This window comes from Pongo abelii, chromosome 3 (genome assembly GCF_028885655.2).
Source record: "Pongo abelii isolate AG06213 chromosome 3, NHGRI_mPonAbe1-v2.0_pri, whole genome shotgun sequence".
Classification (NCBI taxonomy): Eukaryota; Metazoa; Chordata; class Mammalia; order Primates; family Hominidae; genus Pongo; species Pongo abelii.
The window spans coordinates 149,616,591-149,635,956 of record NC_071988.2 but is presented as its reverse complement, the minus strand read 5'-3'; the positions used below and the strand labels follow the sequence as shown (position 1 = coordinate 149,635,956).

The following is a 19,366-nucleotide window of genomic DNA, read 5'->3' as shown; positions in this document are numbered from 1 at the left end:
TGCCACTGCAGTCCAGCCTGGGCAGCAAAGCGAGACTCTGTCTCAAAAAAAAAAAAAAAAAAAAAAAACTAAAACAAACATTATGCAGGCATGGTGGCGAGCGCCTGTAATCCCAGCTACTCAGAAGGCTGCAGCAGAAGAAGAGCTTGAACACAGGAGATGGAGGTTGTAATGAGATTGCTCCATTGCACTCCGGCTTGAGCGACGAGAGCGAGGCTCCATCTCAAAAAAAGAAAAAAAAAGAAAAAAAAAAAAAGGAGGTATCCAAAATAAAACTAATACCAAGTCAGGACACAGATGGGAGAAGTTCCTTCTGGTCTCATGACTAAATTTCAAGATAAAAGGCCTCTTGGGTGGGCAGCAACTTTGGCTGAAGAGTGCCTCATCTGGATTTCTAGAAACAGCAACACATGATCAAAATCATCCTAAAAGTGGAAGAAAGTCTCTCACAAGGGCCGAGGCATCAAGAATCTGGTTCACTTAGATCTGCAGGTTGTAATGTAGAGAAAATTCATAATTTCTGTCCTGAAATATTCTCCCCTGTGTTTCCTATGTTTTCTAACTGTAGTAATAAACTTCCTGGCAAAATTTTGTGGATGGAATTCCTTTACCTCATTAACAGAGTGACAGTAAATCCAAGTTTGAGCAGGATAGACCTGATTTAAGTCTGTTATTTCAATAAAATTATCTCTCTCAAAGAGCATCCTGTTTTGGAGAATTACACAATTTATATAGTATAAATTATACAATCACTAATAGATAACTAATAGATGTAGAGGTACCCACTGTGAACTTTAAACAACTTCTGGTCCTATTTCTTTACTTCTTAAGTTGCAAATTTGCTTAAGAAAATAGCCTGAGGCCAACCATGGTGGCTCACCCCTGTAATCCCAGCACTTTGGGAGGCCGAGGCGGGCAGATCAACTGAGGTCAGGAGTTCGAGACCAGCTTGGCCAACGTGGTAAAACCCCATCTCTAGTAAAAATTAAAAAAAACATAATTAGCCGGACAACCATGGTTGCGTGCGCCTGAAGTCCCAGCTACTCAGGAGGCTGAGGCAGGAGAATTGCTCCAACCTGGGAGGTGAGGGGTTGCAGTGAGCCAAGATCGCACCATTGCACTCCTGCCTGGGTGACAGAGCAAGACTCTGTCTCAAAAAAAAGGACAAGAAAATAGAAAGCCTGGCCAGGCATGATGGTTCACACCTGTATCCCAGCACTTTGGGAGGCGGAGGTGGGAGGATCACCTGAGGTAGGGAAGTCGAGACCAGCCTGACCAACATGGAGAAACCCCGTCTCTACTAAAAATATAAAAATTAGCCAGGCATGGTGCCACATGCCTGTTATCCCAGCTACTTGGCTGGCTGAGGCAGGAGAATCGCTGGAACCCAGGAGGAGGAGGTTGCGGTGAGCAGAGATCACACCATTGCACTCCAGCCTGGGCAACAAGAATGAAACTCCATCTCAAAAAAAAAAAAGGCCGAGCGCGGTGGCTCACGCCTGTAATCCTAGCACTTTGGGAGGCCGAGGCCGGCAGATCACGAGGTCAGCAGATCGAGACTATCCTGGCTAAGACAGTGAAACCTGTCTCTACTGAAAATACAAAAAATCAGCTGGGCATGGTGGCAGGCGCCTGTAGTCCTAGCTACTCAGGAGGTTGAGGCAGGAGAATGGTGTGAACCCGGGAGGCGGAGCTTGCAGTGAGCAGAGATCGCACCACTGCACTCCAGTCTGGGCGACAGAGCGAGACTCTGTCTCAAAAAAAAAAAAAAAAAAAAAAAAGGAAGAAAGAAAGAAAATAGAAAATAGAAAGCCACCAGGCAGGGTGGCTTACACCTGTAGTCCCAGCACTTTGTGGTGGCTGAGGCAGGAGGATAGCTTGACCCCAAGAGCTCAAAACCAGCCTGGACAACAAAGGGGGCCCCTGTCTCTACAAAAAAAAATTAAAAATAACTAGCCGGGCATGGCTAATTCCATGGAATGACATGCGTGCCTGCCATCCCAACTACTTGGGATGCCAAGGCAAGGGGAATTGCTTGAGTCCAGGAGGTCAAGGCTGCAGTGAGCTATGATCTCACCACTGCAATAGACCAAGACTGACAATCTATCTACCTATTTAAATAAACTAATGTAAAATGTATTTATTTAAATAAATTAAATAATATTAAATAAATATATAAATGGAAGCCAAGGCAGCCAGGTTATAAGTGGCACTCTGGTATTATGAACCAGAAGAGATGAGTCTATCCATGTTATTCATTTATAATGCCCAGAAATCTTGCCAGAAGTCAACTAGCCAGTTGGTGACAATACCTGCACTAGAACCCAAGTCTCTCAAAACACCACAATCTCTTTTATCTAAGTTACCTAAGTTATTTAACTGCAAATAGACTGTGGTCCTGTTTCTTTACTCCTGAAGTTGTAAATTTGCTTAAGAAAACAGAAAGCCAGATTATGTCTGTAATCCCTGCACTTTGGGAAGCAGGAGGATCGCCTGAGGCCAGCAGTTCAAGACCAGCCTGGGAAACACAGAGAGACCCCATCTCATGGGGGAAAAAAAAAAGAAAAGAAAGAAAAATTGTGGGAGAACGGTGCAGAGTCAGTGTTGGGAAGAGACCATGGTTACTACACTATTACTACACTCTTCCAGGTCTGAAAGATGGTCTTCCTGCCAGTGCAGAATGGATTACATCCAAAGACAGAAAGAGTTGCCTACACAAGACAACAGCAAAACTGAAATTTCCGTGAACCATACCATACAACTAGTATCACAGTGTTCTTAATCTCCAGTGAAGACTGGAGAATGAAGGTACCAATAGGTTAACCGTTAAATATTTTTCACAGGTCATTTGCAATTAAAGTTCCCAAGGCTTACCTTGACAGTTTTTAAAGTTCTATTATCATTATTTTTATTATTATTATTATTAATATTATTATTATTATTTTAAACGTGGTCTTGCTATATTGCCCAGGCTAGAATGCAGTGGCTATTCACAGGCACTATGATAGGACACTACAGCCTCAAACTCCTGGGCAAAACTGATTTTTCCTGTCTCAGCCTCCCAAGGGGCTAAAACTACAGGCACATACTACCATGCATGGCTTCAAAGTTTTAAAATCTATGATACTCGCTTTACGATCAACAAAGAGTTCCTACTTGGTAATTCACTGAATGTATAATTGTCTGTAAGTCTAGAAGTAGAGAGGTGAAACAGCAAATAAGATGATTCACCAGGGTTTTCTTTCTTTGCTAAATTTTAGAGTGCTTGCCACTGGGTTTTAAAAAAGAAAAACTTTATGAGGTCTTTACTTAACCATGTTCTCTTTAGTTAGTAACAGGAGTAAACAAACAGCTCTTTACAGCGAGGAAGGAATTATGCCAATATTAAATCCGGAGCAAACTTTTTTTCTGCAAGTGTCAAAATTTATCAACAATTAATGAGGAGTATTTCTGTGCAAAGGCAATAAGAATCAATTAACTCAACACTTATCTCCCACTTTGGAGAGCTCCTCTGAAGAAATGTTAACATAACATAATGGGTGCTTATAACAATCACCGTACTTTTTTTTTTTTTTTTTTAGACGGAGTCTTGCTCTGTCACCCAGGCTGGAATGCAGTGGCCCAGTCTTGGCTCACTGCAACCTCCGCCTCCCGGATTCAAGCGATTCTCCTGCCTCAGCCTCCTGAGTAGCTGGGATTACAGGCACGCATCACCATATCCGGCTAATTTTTGTATTGTTAGTAGAGACGGAGTTTCGCCATGTTGGCCAGGCTGGTCTCGAACTCCTGACCTCAGGTGATCCACCCGCTTCGGCCTCCCAAAGTGCTGGGATTACAGGCGTGTGCCACCGCGCACAGCCAATCGCCTTACATTTATACCACCTCTTCATCGCATTTGATTCTCACAAGCCAGTAAACACGCTCAAATATTTCCTATTCTACTGCTAACTTTTAATTTTAAATAAAAATGAAGACTTGCAAGTAAATAGCTGTCATTTGCATATAAAAAGTTCAACTCATTTACAACTTAATTTAGAAAGTAGAAGATACAGTTTTTTGTTTTATTTTTGAGACGGAGTTTCGCTCCTGTTGCCCAGGCTGGAGTGCAGTGGCACGATCTCGGCTCACCGCAACCTCTGCCTCCCGGGTTCAAGCGATTCTCCTGCCTCAGCCTCCCGAGTAGCTGGGATTATAGGCATGCCCCACCACGCCCGGTTAATTTTGTATTTTTAGTACAGACAAGGTTTCTCCACGTTAGTCAGGCTGGTCTTGAACTCCTGACCTCAGGTGATCCACCCGCCTCGGCCTCCCAAAATGCTGGGATTACAGGCGTAAGCCACCGTGCCCGGCCAGATACTGCTTTTTGTCATGGTTTTTAATTTCCATTTTAACTTTCTTTTTTTTTTTTTTGAGAGTGGGTCTCACTCTGTCGACCAGGCTGGAGTGCAGTGGCGCGATCTCGGCTCACTGCAACCTCTACCTCCCGGGTTCAAGCGATTCTCCCTGCCTCAGCCTCCCAAGTAGGTGAGATTACAGGCGCCCACCACCACGCCTGGCTAATGGTTGTATTTCTAGTAGAGACGGGGTTTTGCCATGTTGGCCAGCCTAGTCTCGAACTCCTGACCTCAGGTGATCCGCCCGCCTCGGCCTCCCAAAGTTCTGGGATTACAGGCGTGAGCCACCGCGCCCGCCCATTTGAACTTTCTTAAATTGCAGTTACTACAATCAAAATAAAGCACCGAGGGCCATACAGCATTGGTCAGCATTCAAATACAGTGGCATAATCTTATCTCCTCTAAAGGGAAGGAGAGCTGACAATGTTAGAAAACCATTTACCTAATGTGCAATCCACGCTCGCATGTCAATTATCCTATTTCAATTATTTTCCAGCACACTTATAACTTAAAGCACTTTATTTTTTTTTTAATTATACTTTAAGTTTCAGGGTACATGTGCACAACGTGCAGGTTAGTTACATATGTATACATGTGCCATGTTGGTGTGCTGCACCCATCAACTCATCATTTAACATTAGGTATATCTCCTAATGCTATCCCTCCCCCCTCCCCCCATAAAACACTTTAAAAACCACATTTAAAGTCTCATTTTTAATATGACTGCTTAGCAGTATTTTGAAAACCTTGAGATTTTCATCTTATTTCACAAAAGACTACAATCGCACTTCCACTTACGAATAAATCCCCTTGCTCTGACTTGCTTCAATCCTTTTTTGTTATTAAAAAAAAAAAAGTCTACCAAAACTTTCCCATACGAAGCACTGCAGTATCTAAAGTTAGCTACTTTCCCAAGTCACTAACACGTGGGGACAAAACACAATTGCAACCGCGCCAGCAGGGCTGCGCCGCCAAGCTACCACCTCCGTGCCCCCATCAGGCAAGGAGAACCTGAGGTCCCACCTCTTCCTGCCGCTCCCTTCCCAGATGCCCATGTATGTAAATAGGCAGAGTGAATGACACCTTGGAACAAATTACCTCCGACTGACAGGGAGGGGAGGCCTGCCGTTACCCGGGCCTGGTGCCCGCTACCGCCGCCACGCGCCGGCAAGTCCCGCAAGTCGCCCCTGCCCGCACCCTGCCAGTGCCCAAGGAAAAGCAACCACAGACCTGCCTCCAGGGTTTCCAGCGGGGGCGGTGGCGGACCTGTCGTGTCTGGGGACAGGTGCTGGGGAGGCTTTTTGGTCCAGGGATTTCTTTTAGGCGGCAGCGGCGGCGGCTGCCGCTTTTCCGCAGGGCCAGCTGCCGCCTCTTCCCGGGCGTCCTCGGCCGGCGGATCCCGCAGCAACGGCGGCAACGGCGACGGCGGCGGCGGTGGCGGTGGTGGCGGCTCCCCGCCGAAAGGACCCCCGGGCCCACGCACCTTGTGCGCCAGGTGCAGCGCCAGGGGCCTCACGGGGACAGCCGCCTGGGGCACGCTGCGTCCCAGCACCAGCGCCGGCGACGGCTCTCCCCGCGCCCCAGCGCTAGTAGCGGCCGCGGCCCTCTCCTCCCTCACCGCCTCTTTGCCCTCACGTTCGGGCGGGGGCGGCTGCTCGGCCGGCCGGTTCGCCGCGGCCAACAGCGACTCCCTCTCAGCAGTCACCGCAGGCGGCTCCTCCCGAGAATGGGCGGTGGGCATCGGGGCGCGAGCAGACATCGTCCCTCTGCCCCAGCCGCCCCAGCCGGGGTGGCCCCGAGGCCAGGGAGCCCGACTGCCCGTCTCTCCGCCGGGACACCGACCGGCTCCAGCTGGGGGCAGACAACCCGAGAGCCCGGCGGCCGTGGCCGCCGCTGCCGCCGCCCGCCGAGGCCGCGCAGCGCCCGGCGTGACGCCCCTCCCCGCACCGAACGGAGCTCCAACCGCCCGCCGGCCCCGTCCTCTCCGCGACGCACGCCCCGAGCCCGCCACCACGCGCCGGGAGCCGCAGCCGGGAGCCGCGAGCCCTCACCTGGCGCAGGGCAGCCGCGGAGGCGCAGCACGCCGAGGCCGAGGAGCTTTACCCGAGTTGGGGAGGCGCGAGCAGCCAGAGCCGGTAACTGCCCGCGGAGGCGTGGAGACGGCGAAGAGGGGCGGCCCGAGAGGACGGGGCGGGGCCTCCCTGAGGAGCGTGACGTGGCTACTCACCGGCTGTTTCCCTCGCCGGGCCTCCCGCGGGAGCTGACGGATCCCCCCTCCCGGGTGCCGCCCGGCCCGAGGGCCTGCCCCGCCCCAGCGGCCCTCCGAGTGCGAGGGAGGACGAAGGGGACGACTCCCGGCTCACTGGCTGAGGCCGCCCCGACTGCAGGCTCAGGGGCGGGGCGCGCACCAGGCCTCTGTGGCTCGCGGCTGGCTCGCGGCCTGCCCCCGCGGCGACGGCGGCTAAGGGCCTGGGTGGGCCGCGCACATGGCGCCGGGAGGACCGAGCGCTCGATTTGCCCTTAGGCTCTAAAGCTGGGTCGCAGCTAAGCTAAGGGAGGGGACGCGGTGTCGACCCCAGGCCTGGGGCAGCTCCCAAGTGAAGTGGGCTCCGCGGCCCGGCCGCTTGGCCCCCTGGCGCACGACGCCTTCCCCAGGTGAAGGTTGCCTCCTGGCGCCTCGGGGCACCGCGATCACCTGTAATCTTGAGCCACGTCCCAGATGAAGGCGGAGTTACCTCTCCGTAACTGTTTAGGAAACCTTTGCCCGAGCGTTCGGCTTAGTGCGCTTCCCCGCCCGGATTCCCACCCACCAACTAAAAGAGTTTTAAAGTGTTCCTGAGTAAATTAAATAGTATTTCGCCGGCTTTTAAAATTTTTTTGTTACCTGTTTCTTTAATTTGGGGAAATAGCACTTAATTACAAATTAACCGTATTCCCAATAGGTTTTTTCTTCCTGGAATGGATGTTAAAATGGTACAAAGACGTTTTGATAAATCGGATACGAGCTTTCTACTTGGCACTCACATTCACTTAGAGATGATACTTGTTTCATATGCGTGTATTTTTGAGCCAGTGTTTGTGTCCTGGTGCGAGATGGCTGAGAGCAGGTTCCGCCGCTGACTTTTTTCCGAGCCCCCCCAACCCCATAGCCTTGTTAAATAAATTATCTGTGCGGGCCTTTTGTATGGGCTTACAACCCCCACCCCCACCCCACGCCCAATAAGTCGCTTCAATTACATTCAACTTGACGTTAATATTTTTTGCTTACTCAAAAACTGTATTCGGCACAAATGATTTTCCTAAGGCTAATAACCTATTCATACATAACAGCTATAAACAATAAGGGTTTTCTTGTTTTCCGTGTCAGTGATCTCCACTTTACCCAACCCTGAGCAACCTGGAGAACCTTGTTGCAATTAAACGGGGATTGTACTTCCACCTATATTCCCATCCATCTTTACTAGCTGTGTTATTAGTGGCGCTTTGTATTTTTTATTGGTAGTGGTGGTGGTGGTGGTGGTTTGAGACAGAGTCTCACTGTGTTGCCCAGGCTGGAGTACAGTGACGTGATCTCGGCTAACTGCAACCTCTGCCTCCCAGGCTCAAGAGATGCTCCTGCCTTAGCTTCCTGAGTAGCTGGGATTACAGGCGCGCCACTACCACCCGGCTAATTTTTGTATTTTTAGTAGAGACGGGTTTTCATCATGTTGGCTAGGCTGGTCTTGAACTCCTGACCTCAAATGATCCACCCGCCTCGGCTTCCCAAAGTGCTGGGATTACAGGCGTGAGCCACCGCGCCCGGCTTTTTTTTTTTTTTTAAAGAGGTAGTCTCTCTCTGTTGCCCAGGCTAGAGTGCAGTGGCGCGATCGCGGCTCACTGCAACCTCTGCCTCCCGGGTTCAAGCGATTCTCATGCCTCAGCCTCCCGAGTAGCTGAGATTACAGGCGCCCACCACCACACCTGGCTAATTTTTGTATTTTTGGTAGAGACGGTGTTTCACCATGTTGGCCAGGCTGGTCTCGAACTCCTGGCCTCAAGTCACCCCCCACCTTGGCCTCTCAAAGTGCTGGGATTACAGGCGTGAGCCACCACGCCTAGCCTCACACCTCTGTAAGGTGTCCTGTTAATAATAAACTTAAAATTCCAAAATTTGAGCGTTCCGTCTGATTTTAGTTTCATCTGACTGACCCAATTTGCTGTTATTAACCTCTATCTTGTTACTTCATTCTGCCTCTGCAGCTACCTGCCAGACTCTTCCTCTGCTTCTTGGTTCAAAATTAAAGATAAAAGACTGCTTGACCCTACTTATTTTTTCCAGCCAGATTATACAAGTCATTAGCCAATCTGTGGATTATCTGCCCTTGGGTAGGGTGTTCACCTGGTCTGGAAGAACAAATTATTTGGTTCAAAACACTGCCATCAGCCAGGCGAGGTGGCTCACGCCTGTAATCCCAGCACTTTGGAAGGCCAAGGCTGGCGGATCACGAGGTCAGGAGTTCAAGACTAGCTTGGCCGGCACAGTGAAACCCCGTCTCTACTAAAAATACAAAACTTTAGCTGGGTGTGGTGTCGTGCTGCGATTACAGGTGCCTGCCACCACACCCAGCTAATTTTTGAATTTTTAGTAGAGAAGGGGTTTCACCATCTTGGCCAGGCTGCTCTCAAACTCCTGACCTCAAGTGATCCACTCACCTCGGCCTCCCAAAGTGCTGGGATTACAGGCGTGAGCCACACACCAGCCATAAATATCTTTCTTTTTTTGTTTCTTTGTTGGTATTTTTTTTTTTTTTGAGCTGGAGTCCAGGCTAGAGTGCAGAGGCATGATTTTGGCTAACTGCAACCTCTGCCTCCCAGGTTCAAGAGATTCTCCTGCCTCAGCCTCCCGAGTAGCTGGGACTACAGGCATGTGCTGCCATGCCCAGCTAATTTTTTGTGTTTTCAGTAGAGACAGGGTTTCACCTTGTTGCCCAGGCTGGTGTCGAACTCCTGAGCTCAGGTGATCTGCCCCCTCTTGGCCTCCCAAAGTGCTGGAATTACAGGCGTGAGCCACCGCGCCTGGCCTGTTTTTTGTTTTTTTTTAAGAAAGAGACTCACTTTGTTGTCTAGGCTGGAGTGCAGTGGTACGATTTTGGCTCACTACAGACTCTTCCTCTTGGGTTCAAGCGATTCTCCTGGCACGCGCCACCATGCCTGACTAATTTTTCTTTTTTTGAGACATAGTCTCACTCTGTTGCCCAGGCTGGAGTGTGGTGGCGGGATCTTAGCTCACTGCAAGCTCCACCTCCCAGGTTCAAGCAATTCTCCTGCCTCAGCCTCCCTAGTAGCTGGGACTACAGGCATGCACCACCATGCCCAGCTAATTTTTTGTATTTTTGGTAGAGACGGGGTTTCACCATGTTGACCAGGCTGGTCTTGAACTCCTCACCTCAAGTGATCCACCCTCCTCGCCCTCCCAAAGTGCTGAGATTACTGGTGTGAGCCACCGTACCCGCTGCCTGGCTAATTTTTGTATTTTTAGTAGAGATGTGGTTTCACCATGTTGACCAGACTGGTCTTGAACTCCTGACATCAAGTGATCCGCCCGCCTCAGCCTCCCAAAGTGCTGGGATTACAGGCGTGAGCCACTGCGCCCGTCCCTAATTTTTGTGTTTTTAATAGAGACGGGGTTTCACCATGTTTACCAGGCTGGTCTTGAACTCCTGACCTCAGGTGACCTGCCGGCCTCAGCCTCCCAAGGTGCTGGGATTACAGGCGAGAGCCACCGCCTCTGTCTCGCTCTGTCACCCAGGCTGGAGTGCAGTGGCCCGAACTCGGCTCACTGCAAGCTCCGCCTCCCAGGTTCACGCCATTCTCCTGCCTCAGCCTCCTGAGTACCTGGGACTACAGGCGCCCGCCACCACGCCCAGCTAATTTTTGTATTTTTAGTAGAGACGGGGGTTTCACCATGTTGGCCTGGCTGGTTTCGAACTCATGACCTCAGGCGATCCATCCACCTCGGCCTCCCAAAGTGCTGGGATTACAGGCATGAGCCACCGCGCCTGGCTATGAAGACATTCTTACATGATCTATTCAGTTCCATTTCACTTTTTTATTTAATTTAATTTTTTTTTTTTTTTTTTTTTTTGAGACAGAGTCTCGCTGCATCACCCAGGCCGTAGTGCAGTGACGCCATCTCAGCTCACTGCAACCTCCGCCTCCCGGGTTCAAGCCAGACCCTGTCTCAAAAAAAAAAAAAAAAAAGAGAAAAGGGCCAGGCATGGTGGCTCAAGCCTGTAATCCCAGCGCTTTGAGAGACCAAGGCGGGCGGATCACTTGAGGTCAGGAGTTCGAGACCAGCCTGGCCAACATGGTAAAACCCCGTCTCTACTAAAAATACAAAAATTAGCCGGGTGTGGTGGTGGTGCCTGTAATCCCAGCTACTGGGGATGCTGAGGCAGGAGAATTGCTTGAACCCATGAGGCAGAGGTTGCAGTGAGCCAAGATCACCCCGCTGTACTCCAGCCTAGGTGAAAAAGCAAGACTCTGTCTCAAAAAAAACAAAAACAAAGCATGAGTAAAGATGAGGTTAGAGAGATAGCCTAAGGCAGAGCCTGCAGGGCTTCTGGATTATGACAGAATTTGAATTCTATCAGAGCAATGGAAAAACACTGAAAAGATGTAAGAGTTAATACCCCTGTTGCTGTAATACGGAAAATGAAGTGGAATGGGCAGTGACAAAATGCAAAATGTGAAAGATATGAAGTTGTAGTATTCCAAGAACGATATGATGATGGTCTGGACTTAAGAGGTGGCAGTGCATAGGACAATGGAATGATTTGAGATACATTTTGGGAATGATCTCATTAACAGGAATTGCTAGTCTAATGGATATGAGAAATGAAATAAAGAGATCAAGTTCTAAATTTCTACCTAAAGCTGGGCACAGTGGCAGCTGCCTGTAGTCCCAGCTACTTGAGAGGCTGAGGCAGGAGAATCACTTGAGCTTAGGAGTTTGAGACCAGACTGGGCAACAAAGCAAAACCCTATCTCAGCTCAACTTCTTAGTATTCTCATAATATAATTAAGTAGGAGAAAAAGTTGAGAATTAACTGTAGATAGTGTATTCTGAGTGTAAAATCTGAGAGAATCAAAATGCTTCATATGTTTATATGAAAATCATAGGCTGGGCACGGTAGCTCAAGCCTGTAATCCCAGCACTTTGGGAGGCCAATGTTGGTGGATTGATTGAGCCCAGGAGTTTGAGACTAGCCTGGGCAACATGATGAAACTCGGTCTCTACAAAAAAAAAAAAAAAAAAAAAAAAAAAAAAAATATATATATATATATATATATATATATATATATATAGCCAGTGAGGACTAAGCTCTCATTTTTTTTATCTTGCCCAAATTCCTATCTAAGGGGTCTGGGGAGTCATGCCCTACAAGCGATAAATTCTCATCAGGTGGGTTTTATTTAACCCTATATATTGTGGCTTACTTTCCAGTGTGACTCTGGCATAACAAAGAAGAAAGTCAAAATATTTTACCCCAAAACATGTTTCTTTGCCATATTTTGTTTTATTTTATTTATTTATTTATTTTTGAGACAGAGTCTCACCCTGTCACCCAGGCTGGAGTGCAGTGGCATGATTTCAGCTCAGTGCAACCTCTGCCTCCCGAGTTCAGGTGATTCTTTTCCTTCAGCCTCCTGAGTACTTGGGATTACAAGTGCATGACACCACGCCTGGCTAGTTTTTTGTATTTTTAGTTGAGATGGGGTTTCACCATGTTGGCCAGGCTGGCTTCAATCTCAGTGACCTCAGGTGATCCGCCTGCCTGGGCTTCCCAAAGTGCTGGAATTACAGGCTTGAGCCACTGTGCCCGGCCTATTTTATTTTTTTTCTTTCCTTTGCCATATTTTGAAATGGCCCTGCAAAGCTGTCCTTTGTAGGGGGGGAAATTTGCATCTGTAAATAATCTATGTTAACATAGCTAGGTATTTTCTTCTAGGCCTTCCAAATCCTAAAGAGATTAACTAAGAGCGCAGCACCTTTTAAAGATCTGAATAGGAAACATTTGTCATCTATTGTCTCTAAGTGTAGCCACTATAAGGCTTCAAAAATAATATTGGTCTCCGTAATCTTTTATCTTAACTTCAACATTTTCTTTCTTTCGAAAGGAAAATGCCTTTCTTTCCCAGGTCTTTTTTTTTTTTTTTTTTTTTTGAGGCGGAGTTTCCCTCTTGTTGCCCAGGCTGAATGGCTCGGTCTTGGCTCACCACAACTTCCACCTCCCGGGTTCAAGTGATCCTCCTGCCTCAGCCTCCCAAATAGCTGGGATTACAGGCACCCACCACCACACCCGGCTAATTTTTGTATTTTTAGTAGAGATGGAGTTTTACCATGTTGGCCAGGCTAGTCTCGAATGCCTGACCTCAGGTGATCCGCCCGCCCCCGCCTCCCAAAGTGCTGGTATAACAGGCATGAGCCACTATGCCTGGCTGCTTTCCCAGGTCTTTAAACAAACTCAACCAATTGTCAACCAGAAAAGGTTTAAATTTACCTATGGCCTGGAAGCTCCCCCTCCACTCCACTTTGAGTTATCCTGCCTTTCCTGCGAAACCAACGTATTTCTTAAATGTACTTGATGTCTCATGCCTCCCTAAAATGCATAAAACCACGCTGCACCCCTACCATCTTGGGCACATGTTCTCAGGACCTCCTGAGGGTTGTGTCACAGGCCATGGTCACTCATATTTGGCTCAGAATAACTCTCTTCAAATATTTTACAGAATTTGACACTTTCATGGATACCCGGTATTGTGGCATGCTTGTAGTCTCAGCCACTAGGGAGGCTGAGGTGGGAGGATCACTTGAGTCTGGGAGATTGAGGCTGCAGTGAGCTGCGATCATACCACTACACTCTAGCCTAGGCAACAAAGTGAAACCCTGTCTCAAAAAAGAAAAAAAAAAAGAAAGAAACAAAATCATGTTTAACCTCATTAGAAAGCAGGGAAATGGGGCAGGGCGCGGTGGCTCACACCTGTAATCCCAGCACTTTGGGAGGCCAAGACAGGCAGATGACGAAGTCAAAGAGTTCGAGACCAGCCCAACCAATGTGGTGAAACCCCGTCTCTACTGAGAATACAAAAATTAGCCAGGCATGGTGGCGTGTGCCTGTAATCCCAGCTACTTGGGAGGCTGAGGCAGGAGAATTGCTTGAACCCAGGAGGCAGAGGTTGCAGTGAGCCAAGATCGCACCACTGCACTCCAGCCTGGGCCACAGAGCAAGAGCAAGATTCTGTCTCAGGAAAAAAAAAAAAAAAAAAAAAAAAGAAAGCAGAGAAATGTAAGTTAAAATCACAAAGAGAAAACACTACAACCTGGCCAGGCGCAGTGTCTCACACCTGTAATCCCAGCACTTTGGGAGGCCAAGGCGGGCAGATCAACGAGGTCAGGAGTTTGAGACCAGCCTGACCAACATGGTGAAGCCCTGTCTCTACTAAAAATACAAAAATTAGCTGGGCCTGGTGGCTCATGCCTGTAATCCCAGCTACTCAGGAGGCTGAGGCAGGAGAATCGCTTGAACCCAGGAGGCAGAAGTTGCAGTGAGCCGAGATGAAGCCACTGCACTCCAGCCTGAACGACAGAGCAAGACTCCATCTCAAAAAAAAAAAAAAAAAAAAAGAAAGAAAGAAAACAAACACTACAACTTACCAGATGACATTAAAAAAAAAAAAGAAAGAAAGAAAAAAACAGTCTGACACTACCAAAATTAGTACAACTATTGTGGGAAACTGGCAGTACTTACTATAGTTGAATATGAGCATATCTCTGACCCAGCCATTTTGCTCCAACAGTAATGTGTGCACAAGTGCACCAAAACACATGAACAGAAAAATCCCAGCATTCTTTATCATTCTTCTAGCCCTAGACTGGAAATAGCCTAAATGCCTACCAGCAGTAGAATACATAAATAGTGGCATGGTATATGTGATCGTTAATATTGAGTGTCAACTTGATTGGATTGAAGAATAAAAATCCTTCAATCCAAGTATTGTTCCTGGGTGTGTCTGTGAGGGTGCTGCCAACAGAGATTAACATTTGAGTTGGTGGACTGGGAGAGGCAAACCCAACCTCAATCTGGGTGGGCACCACCTAATCAGCTGCCAGCATGGCTAGAATAAAGCAGGCAGAAGTGGAAGGACTTGACTTGCTGAGTCTTCCGACCTTCATCTTTTTCCCATGCTGGATGCTTCCTGCCCTCAAACATCAGACTCCAAGCTTTTCAGCTTTTGAACTCTTGGATGTACACCAGTAGTTTGCCAGGGGCTCTTGAGCCTTTGGCCACAAACAGAAGACTGCATTGTTGGCTTCCCTACTTTTGGGGTTTTGGGGGACTGATCTACCACTGACTTCCTTGCTCCTCAACTTGCAGACCACCTATCCTGGGATTTTACCTTGTGATAGTGTGAGTCAATTCTCCTTAATAAACTCCCTTTCATATCCTATTAGTTCTGTCCCTCTAGAGAACCCTGACTAATACAGTATATAATGAAATAATATACAGCTTTGAAAAATTAACTACATCTACAGGCAACAATATGGATACATCTCACAGGCATAGTGTTAGGCTGGTAAACATAAAAGATGGCACACATAAATACACTGTGATTTGTATAGAGTTAAATTTACTTAGAGTTCAAAAAGAGCAAAATTAATCTATTGTGTTAGAAGTAAAGATAGCAGTTATCAGGCCGGGCACAGTGGCTCACGCCTGTAATCCCAGTACTTTGGGAGGCCTGATCACGAGGTCAGGAGTTCAAGACCAGCCTGTCCAAGATGGTGAAACCCTGTCTCTACTAAAAATACAAAAATTAGCCAGGCGTGGTGGCATGTTCCTATAATCCCAGCTACTCTGAAGGCTGATGCAGATAATTGCTTTAACCGGGGAGGCGGGGTGGCAGTGAGCCGAGATCACGCCACTGCACTCCAGCCTGGGTGACAGAACGAGACTCCATCTCAAAAAAAAAAAAAAAAAAAAGATAGTAGTTATCTTTGGGAAAGTCAAAGGAGTTAAGAAAAAGTGTAAGGAATATGATCAATGATTCATGGAAAATTGAGTATGCATCTGTTTCTTCACCTCTCCCTCTTCAGTCCAGTTTCTGGTTCTATCACTCAACCGTGTCACTAAAATATCAAATGACTTACATGTTAATAAGTCTACTGGGTGATTTTCAGTCTTCATCTTTTCCTTTCAGCTTTATTTTTCACAATTAACTACCTAGTGGTAGGTAATAGTTAACACACATATGCTAGACACTAAGTGTTTTACATATGTTAATTCATTTAATCCTAAGAACAACTATATAAAATACAGATTATAATTGCCTCAATTTTTAAATGAGGAAACGGAGGCAAAATGGATAAATGGCTTGCCTAGAATCACACAATTAAAAAGTGCCAGGGCCAGGCGTGGTGGCTCACGCCTGTAATCCCAGCACTTTGGGAGGCCAAGGCCAGTGGATCACCTGAGGCCAGGAGTTCAAGACCAGCCTGGCCAACATGGTGAAACCCTGTCTTTGCTAAAAATACAAAAATTAGCCAGGTGTGGTGGTACATGCCTGTAGTCCCAGCTACTCGGGAGGTTGAGGCGGGAGAATTGCTTGAATCTGGGAGGCGGAGGTTGCAGTGAGCCAAGATCATGCCACTGTACTCCAGCCTGGGTGACAGAACTAACTAGACTACCATGTCAAAAAAAAAAAAAAAAAAAAAAAAAAAAAAAAAAAAAGGAAGTGCCAGAGCAAGGATTTGAGCCCAAGCAATCTGGCTTCATAGTTGTCCATAGTTCATACTCTTAACCGTAACAGTACGCTATATTGCCTTTTTTTTCCCTTAAAGTTGTTCAACAATACTACAAAATAGCTTGTGGTTTTTCAAATACAATTAGCCGCCAGGCGTGGTGGCTCACGCCTGTAATCCCAGCACTTTGGGAGGCCAAGGCGGGTGGATCACCTGAGGTTGGGAGTTTGAGACCACCCTGACCAACGTGGAGAAACCCCGTCTCTACTAAAAATACAAAATTAGCTGGGTGTGTTGGCACATGCCTGTAATCCCAGCTGCTCAGGAGGCTGAGGCAGGAGAATCGCTTGAACACAGGAGGCAGAGGTTGCGGTGAGCCGCAGATGGCGCTATTGCACTCTAGCCTGGGCAACAAAAGCAAAACTCCGTCTCAAAAAAAAAAAAAAAATGCAATTAGCTTATGCATATGGTAACACCAAATGGTACAATATTGTTTATAATGAAAATAAAAAAAACAGTTCTACTTCACAGAGGTACTAATCCCCAAAGTTACCATCTTTCAACTTTTGCCTTGCCACTATAAAATATGAGGATTTAACACACTTACATAAGCCCCTCCTCGATTCTCCTCCCAACTTCTGATATTTTTTGTTGTTTACTTGGAAATTTTAAATAATGTAAGTAATTTGAACATTTACTTAGTATTTCACCAATTTTAGAAAGAGTTTCTTATATTGCCACTCTATAAAATGAGAATATATCATCCTACACTTTGTTCTACCTTCCAACTGTTGTCTGCTTTTCTTTATTTTTACATTCAGCCCTCCTATTAGAACTCCCATGTGTCCCCCCACCAACACACACCATTTTTTTTTTTTTTTTTTTTTTGAGACAAGATCTCACTCTTTTGTTCAGGCTGTAGTGTAGTGCTGCGATCACGGCTCACTGCAGCCTTGACCTCCCAGGTTCAAGAGATCCTCCCACCTCAGCCACTCAAGTAGCTGGGACCAGAGGCATGAGCTGCCAAGCCTGGCAAATTTTTTTTTTGAGACGAAATCTCGCTTTGTTACCAGGCTGGAGTGCAGTGGTGCGATCTCGGCTCACTGCAACCTCCGCCTCCCAGGTTCAAGCAATTCTCCTGCCTCAGCCTCCTAAGTAGCTGGGATTACAGGCACATGCCACCATGCCCAGCTAATTTTTGTATTTTTTTTTAGTAGAGACGGGGTTTCACCATGTTGGCCAGGATGGTCTCAATCTCTTGACCTCGTGATCCACCTGCCTCGGCCTCCCAAAGTGCTGGGATTACAGGCGTGAGCCACTGTGCCCAGCCCTGGCAAATTTTTTATTTGTTTCCATTTTTGTAGAGATGAGCTATATTCCTGCCTTGGCCTCCTCAAATTTCTTGCTTTTCTTTATGGTTTATCACTAAATATGCATCCCATAGTTTTGCCTATTTTTAAAACTATATGTAGATGGAATCATATGCTACTTTCTGTCTTGCTTCTTTCATTCAAAATTATGTTTTTAAGATTCATATAAGTTGAGAGTAGCTGTAGGTCATTTGTTCTGTTATAGTATGTGTATTTCATTGAATGACTATATCACAATTTTTTATGCTATTGTTGATGAATTTTTCGGCTTCCAATTTGGGACTACTATAAACATGGCTTTTATGAACTTTTTTTTTCTGGTGTGCATGTGCCAACTTATTGAGGGTATCATTTTAGGAATAGAATTTCTGAGTCATAGGATCTGCATATCTTCATTTGTTCCAAATATTGCCAAGTCATTTTCCAAACTCTTGTACCAATTCGCACACCCACTGGCAGCATATGAGAGGTCTCCACATCCTGGACATTTCTTCCTTTTCCTTACATTGTCAGGAGTAATCACTTATACTCTATTGAGTAACCATAAGGTACCTTTGTGCTTTGTTCATAGATTGGTCAGAAAATTTAAGAATCCACAAACAGCTTTATGTTATTTTGAGTTTATAGCTATCTCTTACTGCAGAACAGTGTAGTATGAGAGGATTGCATTCCCTTCTCTGTGGTTTCAGTGTCATGATCCCCTAGAGATAAGATCAAATGGGGCTGGGCACGGTGGCTCACACCTGTAATCCTAGCACTTTGGGAGGCCGAGGTGGGTGGATCACCTGGGGTCAGGAGTTTGAGACCAACCTGGCCAACATGGTGAAACCCCGTCTCTACTAAAAAATACAAAAATTAGCTGGCTGTGGTGGTGGGTGCTTGTAATCCCAGCTACTCCAGAGGCTGAAACAGGAGAATCACATGAACCCAGGAGGCAGAGGTTGCAGTGAGCTGGGATCGCGCCCCTGCACTCCTAGGGAACAGGGCGACACTCTGTCACATACACAAAAAAGAAAAAAACTATTGATAACAAAATAGGTTTACTTGTGCTTAGGTAATTTGGCAGACATTTTCTAAAAAATGAATGAAATGAGGCTGTCACATCAGTGGCAACAACTAGACAATATTTGTTGTCAGTGATAACCTTCAAATTTTCAAGAGAAAATGAGAAGCTTGGAAAACTTGTAACCATTACCATGAACTCAACAGCTTCCTAGTGTTTAAAGATTTTCTGATGAGCTCAGTAGTGATTTTAATGAACCTAATTTTTGATGTTGTGTAATGAAATGTGTCAACATTTTGGAGGTCTACATAACTCAGTGACCCAATATTTTTCTAATTACAAAATCATAGATAGGGAACATGAAGGGTAAGAAAGACTACTGGCTTTTTTTCTGACTTACAATGTTTTTATTACTGTATGTCACATATATGAACAACCACATTTATTACTATAAAACTGCTTGATTCCAATCATAAGCACTAGTATAAATATACTACTTAGAAAACAATTCAACGTCATATAGATTACCTGGATCAGGCCTTGGCAAACTATGGCCCATGGGCCAAATCTGTCTACCACCTTTTTTTTTTTTTCTTTTTTTGAGACAGAGTCTCACACTGTTGCCCAAGCTGGAGTGCAGTGGCACAATCTCGGTTCACTGCAACCTCCGCCTCCCAGGTTGAAGCAATTCTCCTGCCTCAGCCTCCCAAATAGCTGGGATTACAGGCATATGCCACCACGCCCAGCTAATTTTTGTATTTTTAGTAGAGAAGAGGTTTCACTATGTTGGTCAGGCTGGTCTTGAACGCCTGACCTC

General features: G+C 46.6%; 1 protein-coding gene across 6 annotated transcripts in view; it reads right to left on the bottom strand.

Moving 5' to 3' along the window:
• The window catches only part of LARP1B (La ribonucleoprotein 1B), a 154,830-nt gene extending 148,040 nt beyond the window's left edge, over positions 1-6,790 (bottom strand). For 3 of the 6 annotated variants that reach the window (XM_024245940.3, XM_063723656.1, XM_024245944.3), the window contains exon 1: positions 6,446-6,591. Coding sequence is in view for 2 of the 6 variants with exons in the window: in XM_024245938.3 (XP_024101706.1) it covers positions 5,625-6,153 (529 nt within the window). In the remaining 4 variants the exon portion in view is untranslated. Of the gene's footprint in view, positions 1-5,624; positions 6,396-6,445; positions 6,592-6,621 lie in introns of those variants that run through there. The other 3 variants (XM_024245938.3, XM_024245943.3, XM_024245941.3) reach the window with 2 other exon arrangements.
• Between the last annotated feature and the right edge of the window lie 12,576 nt (positions 6,791-19,366).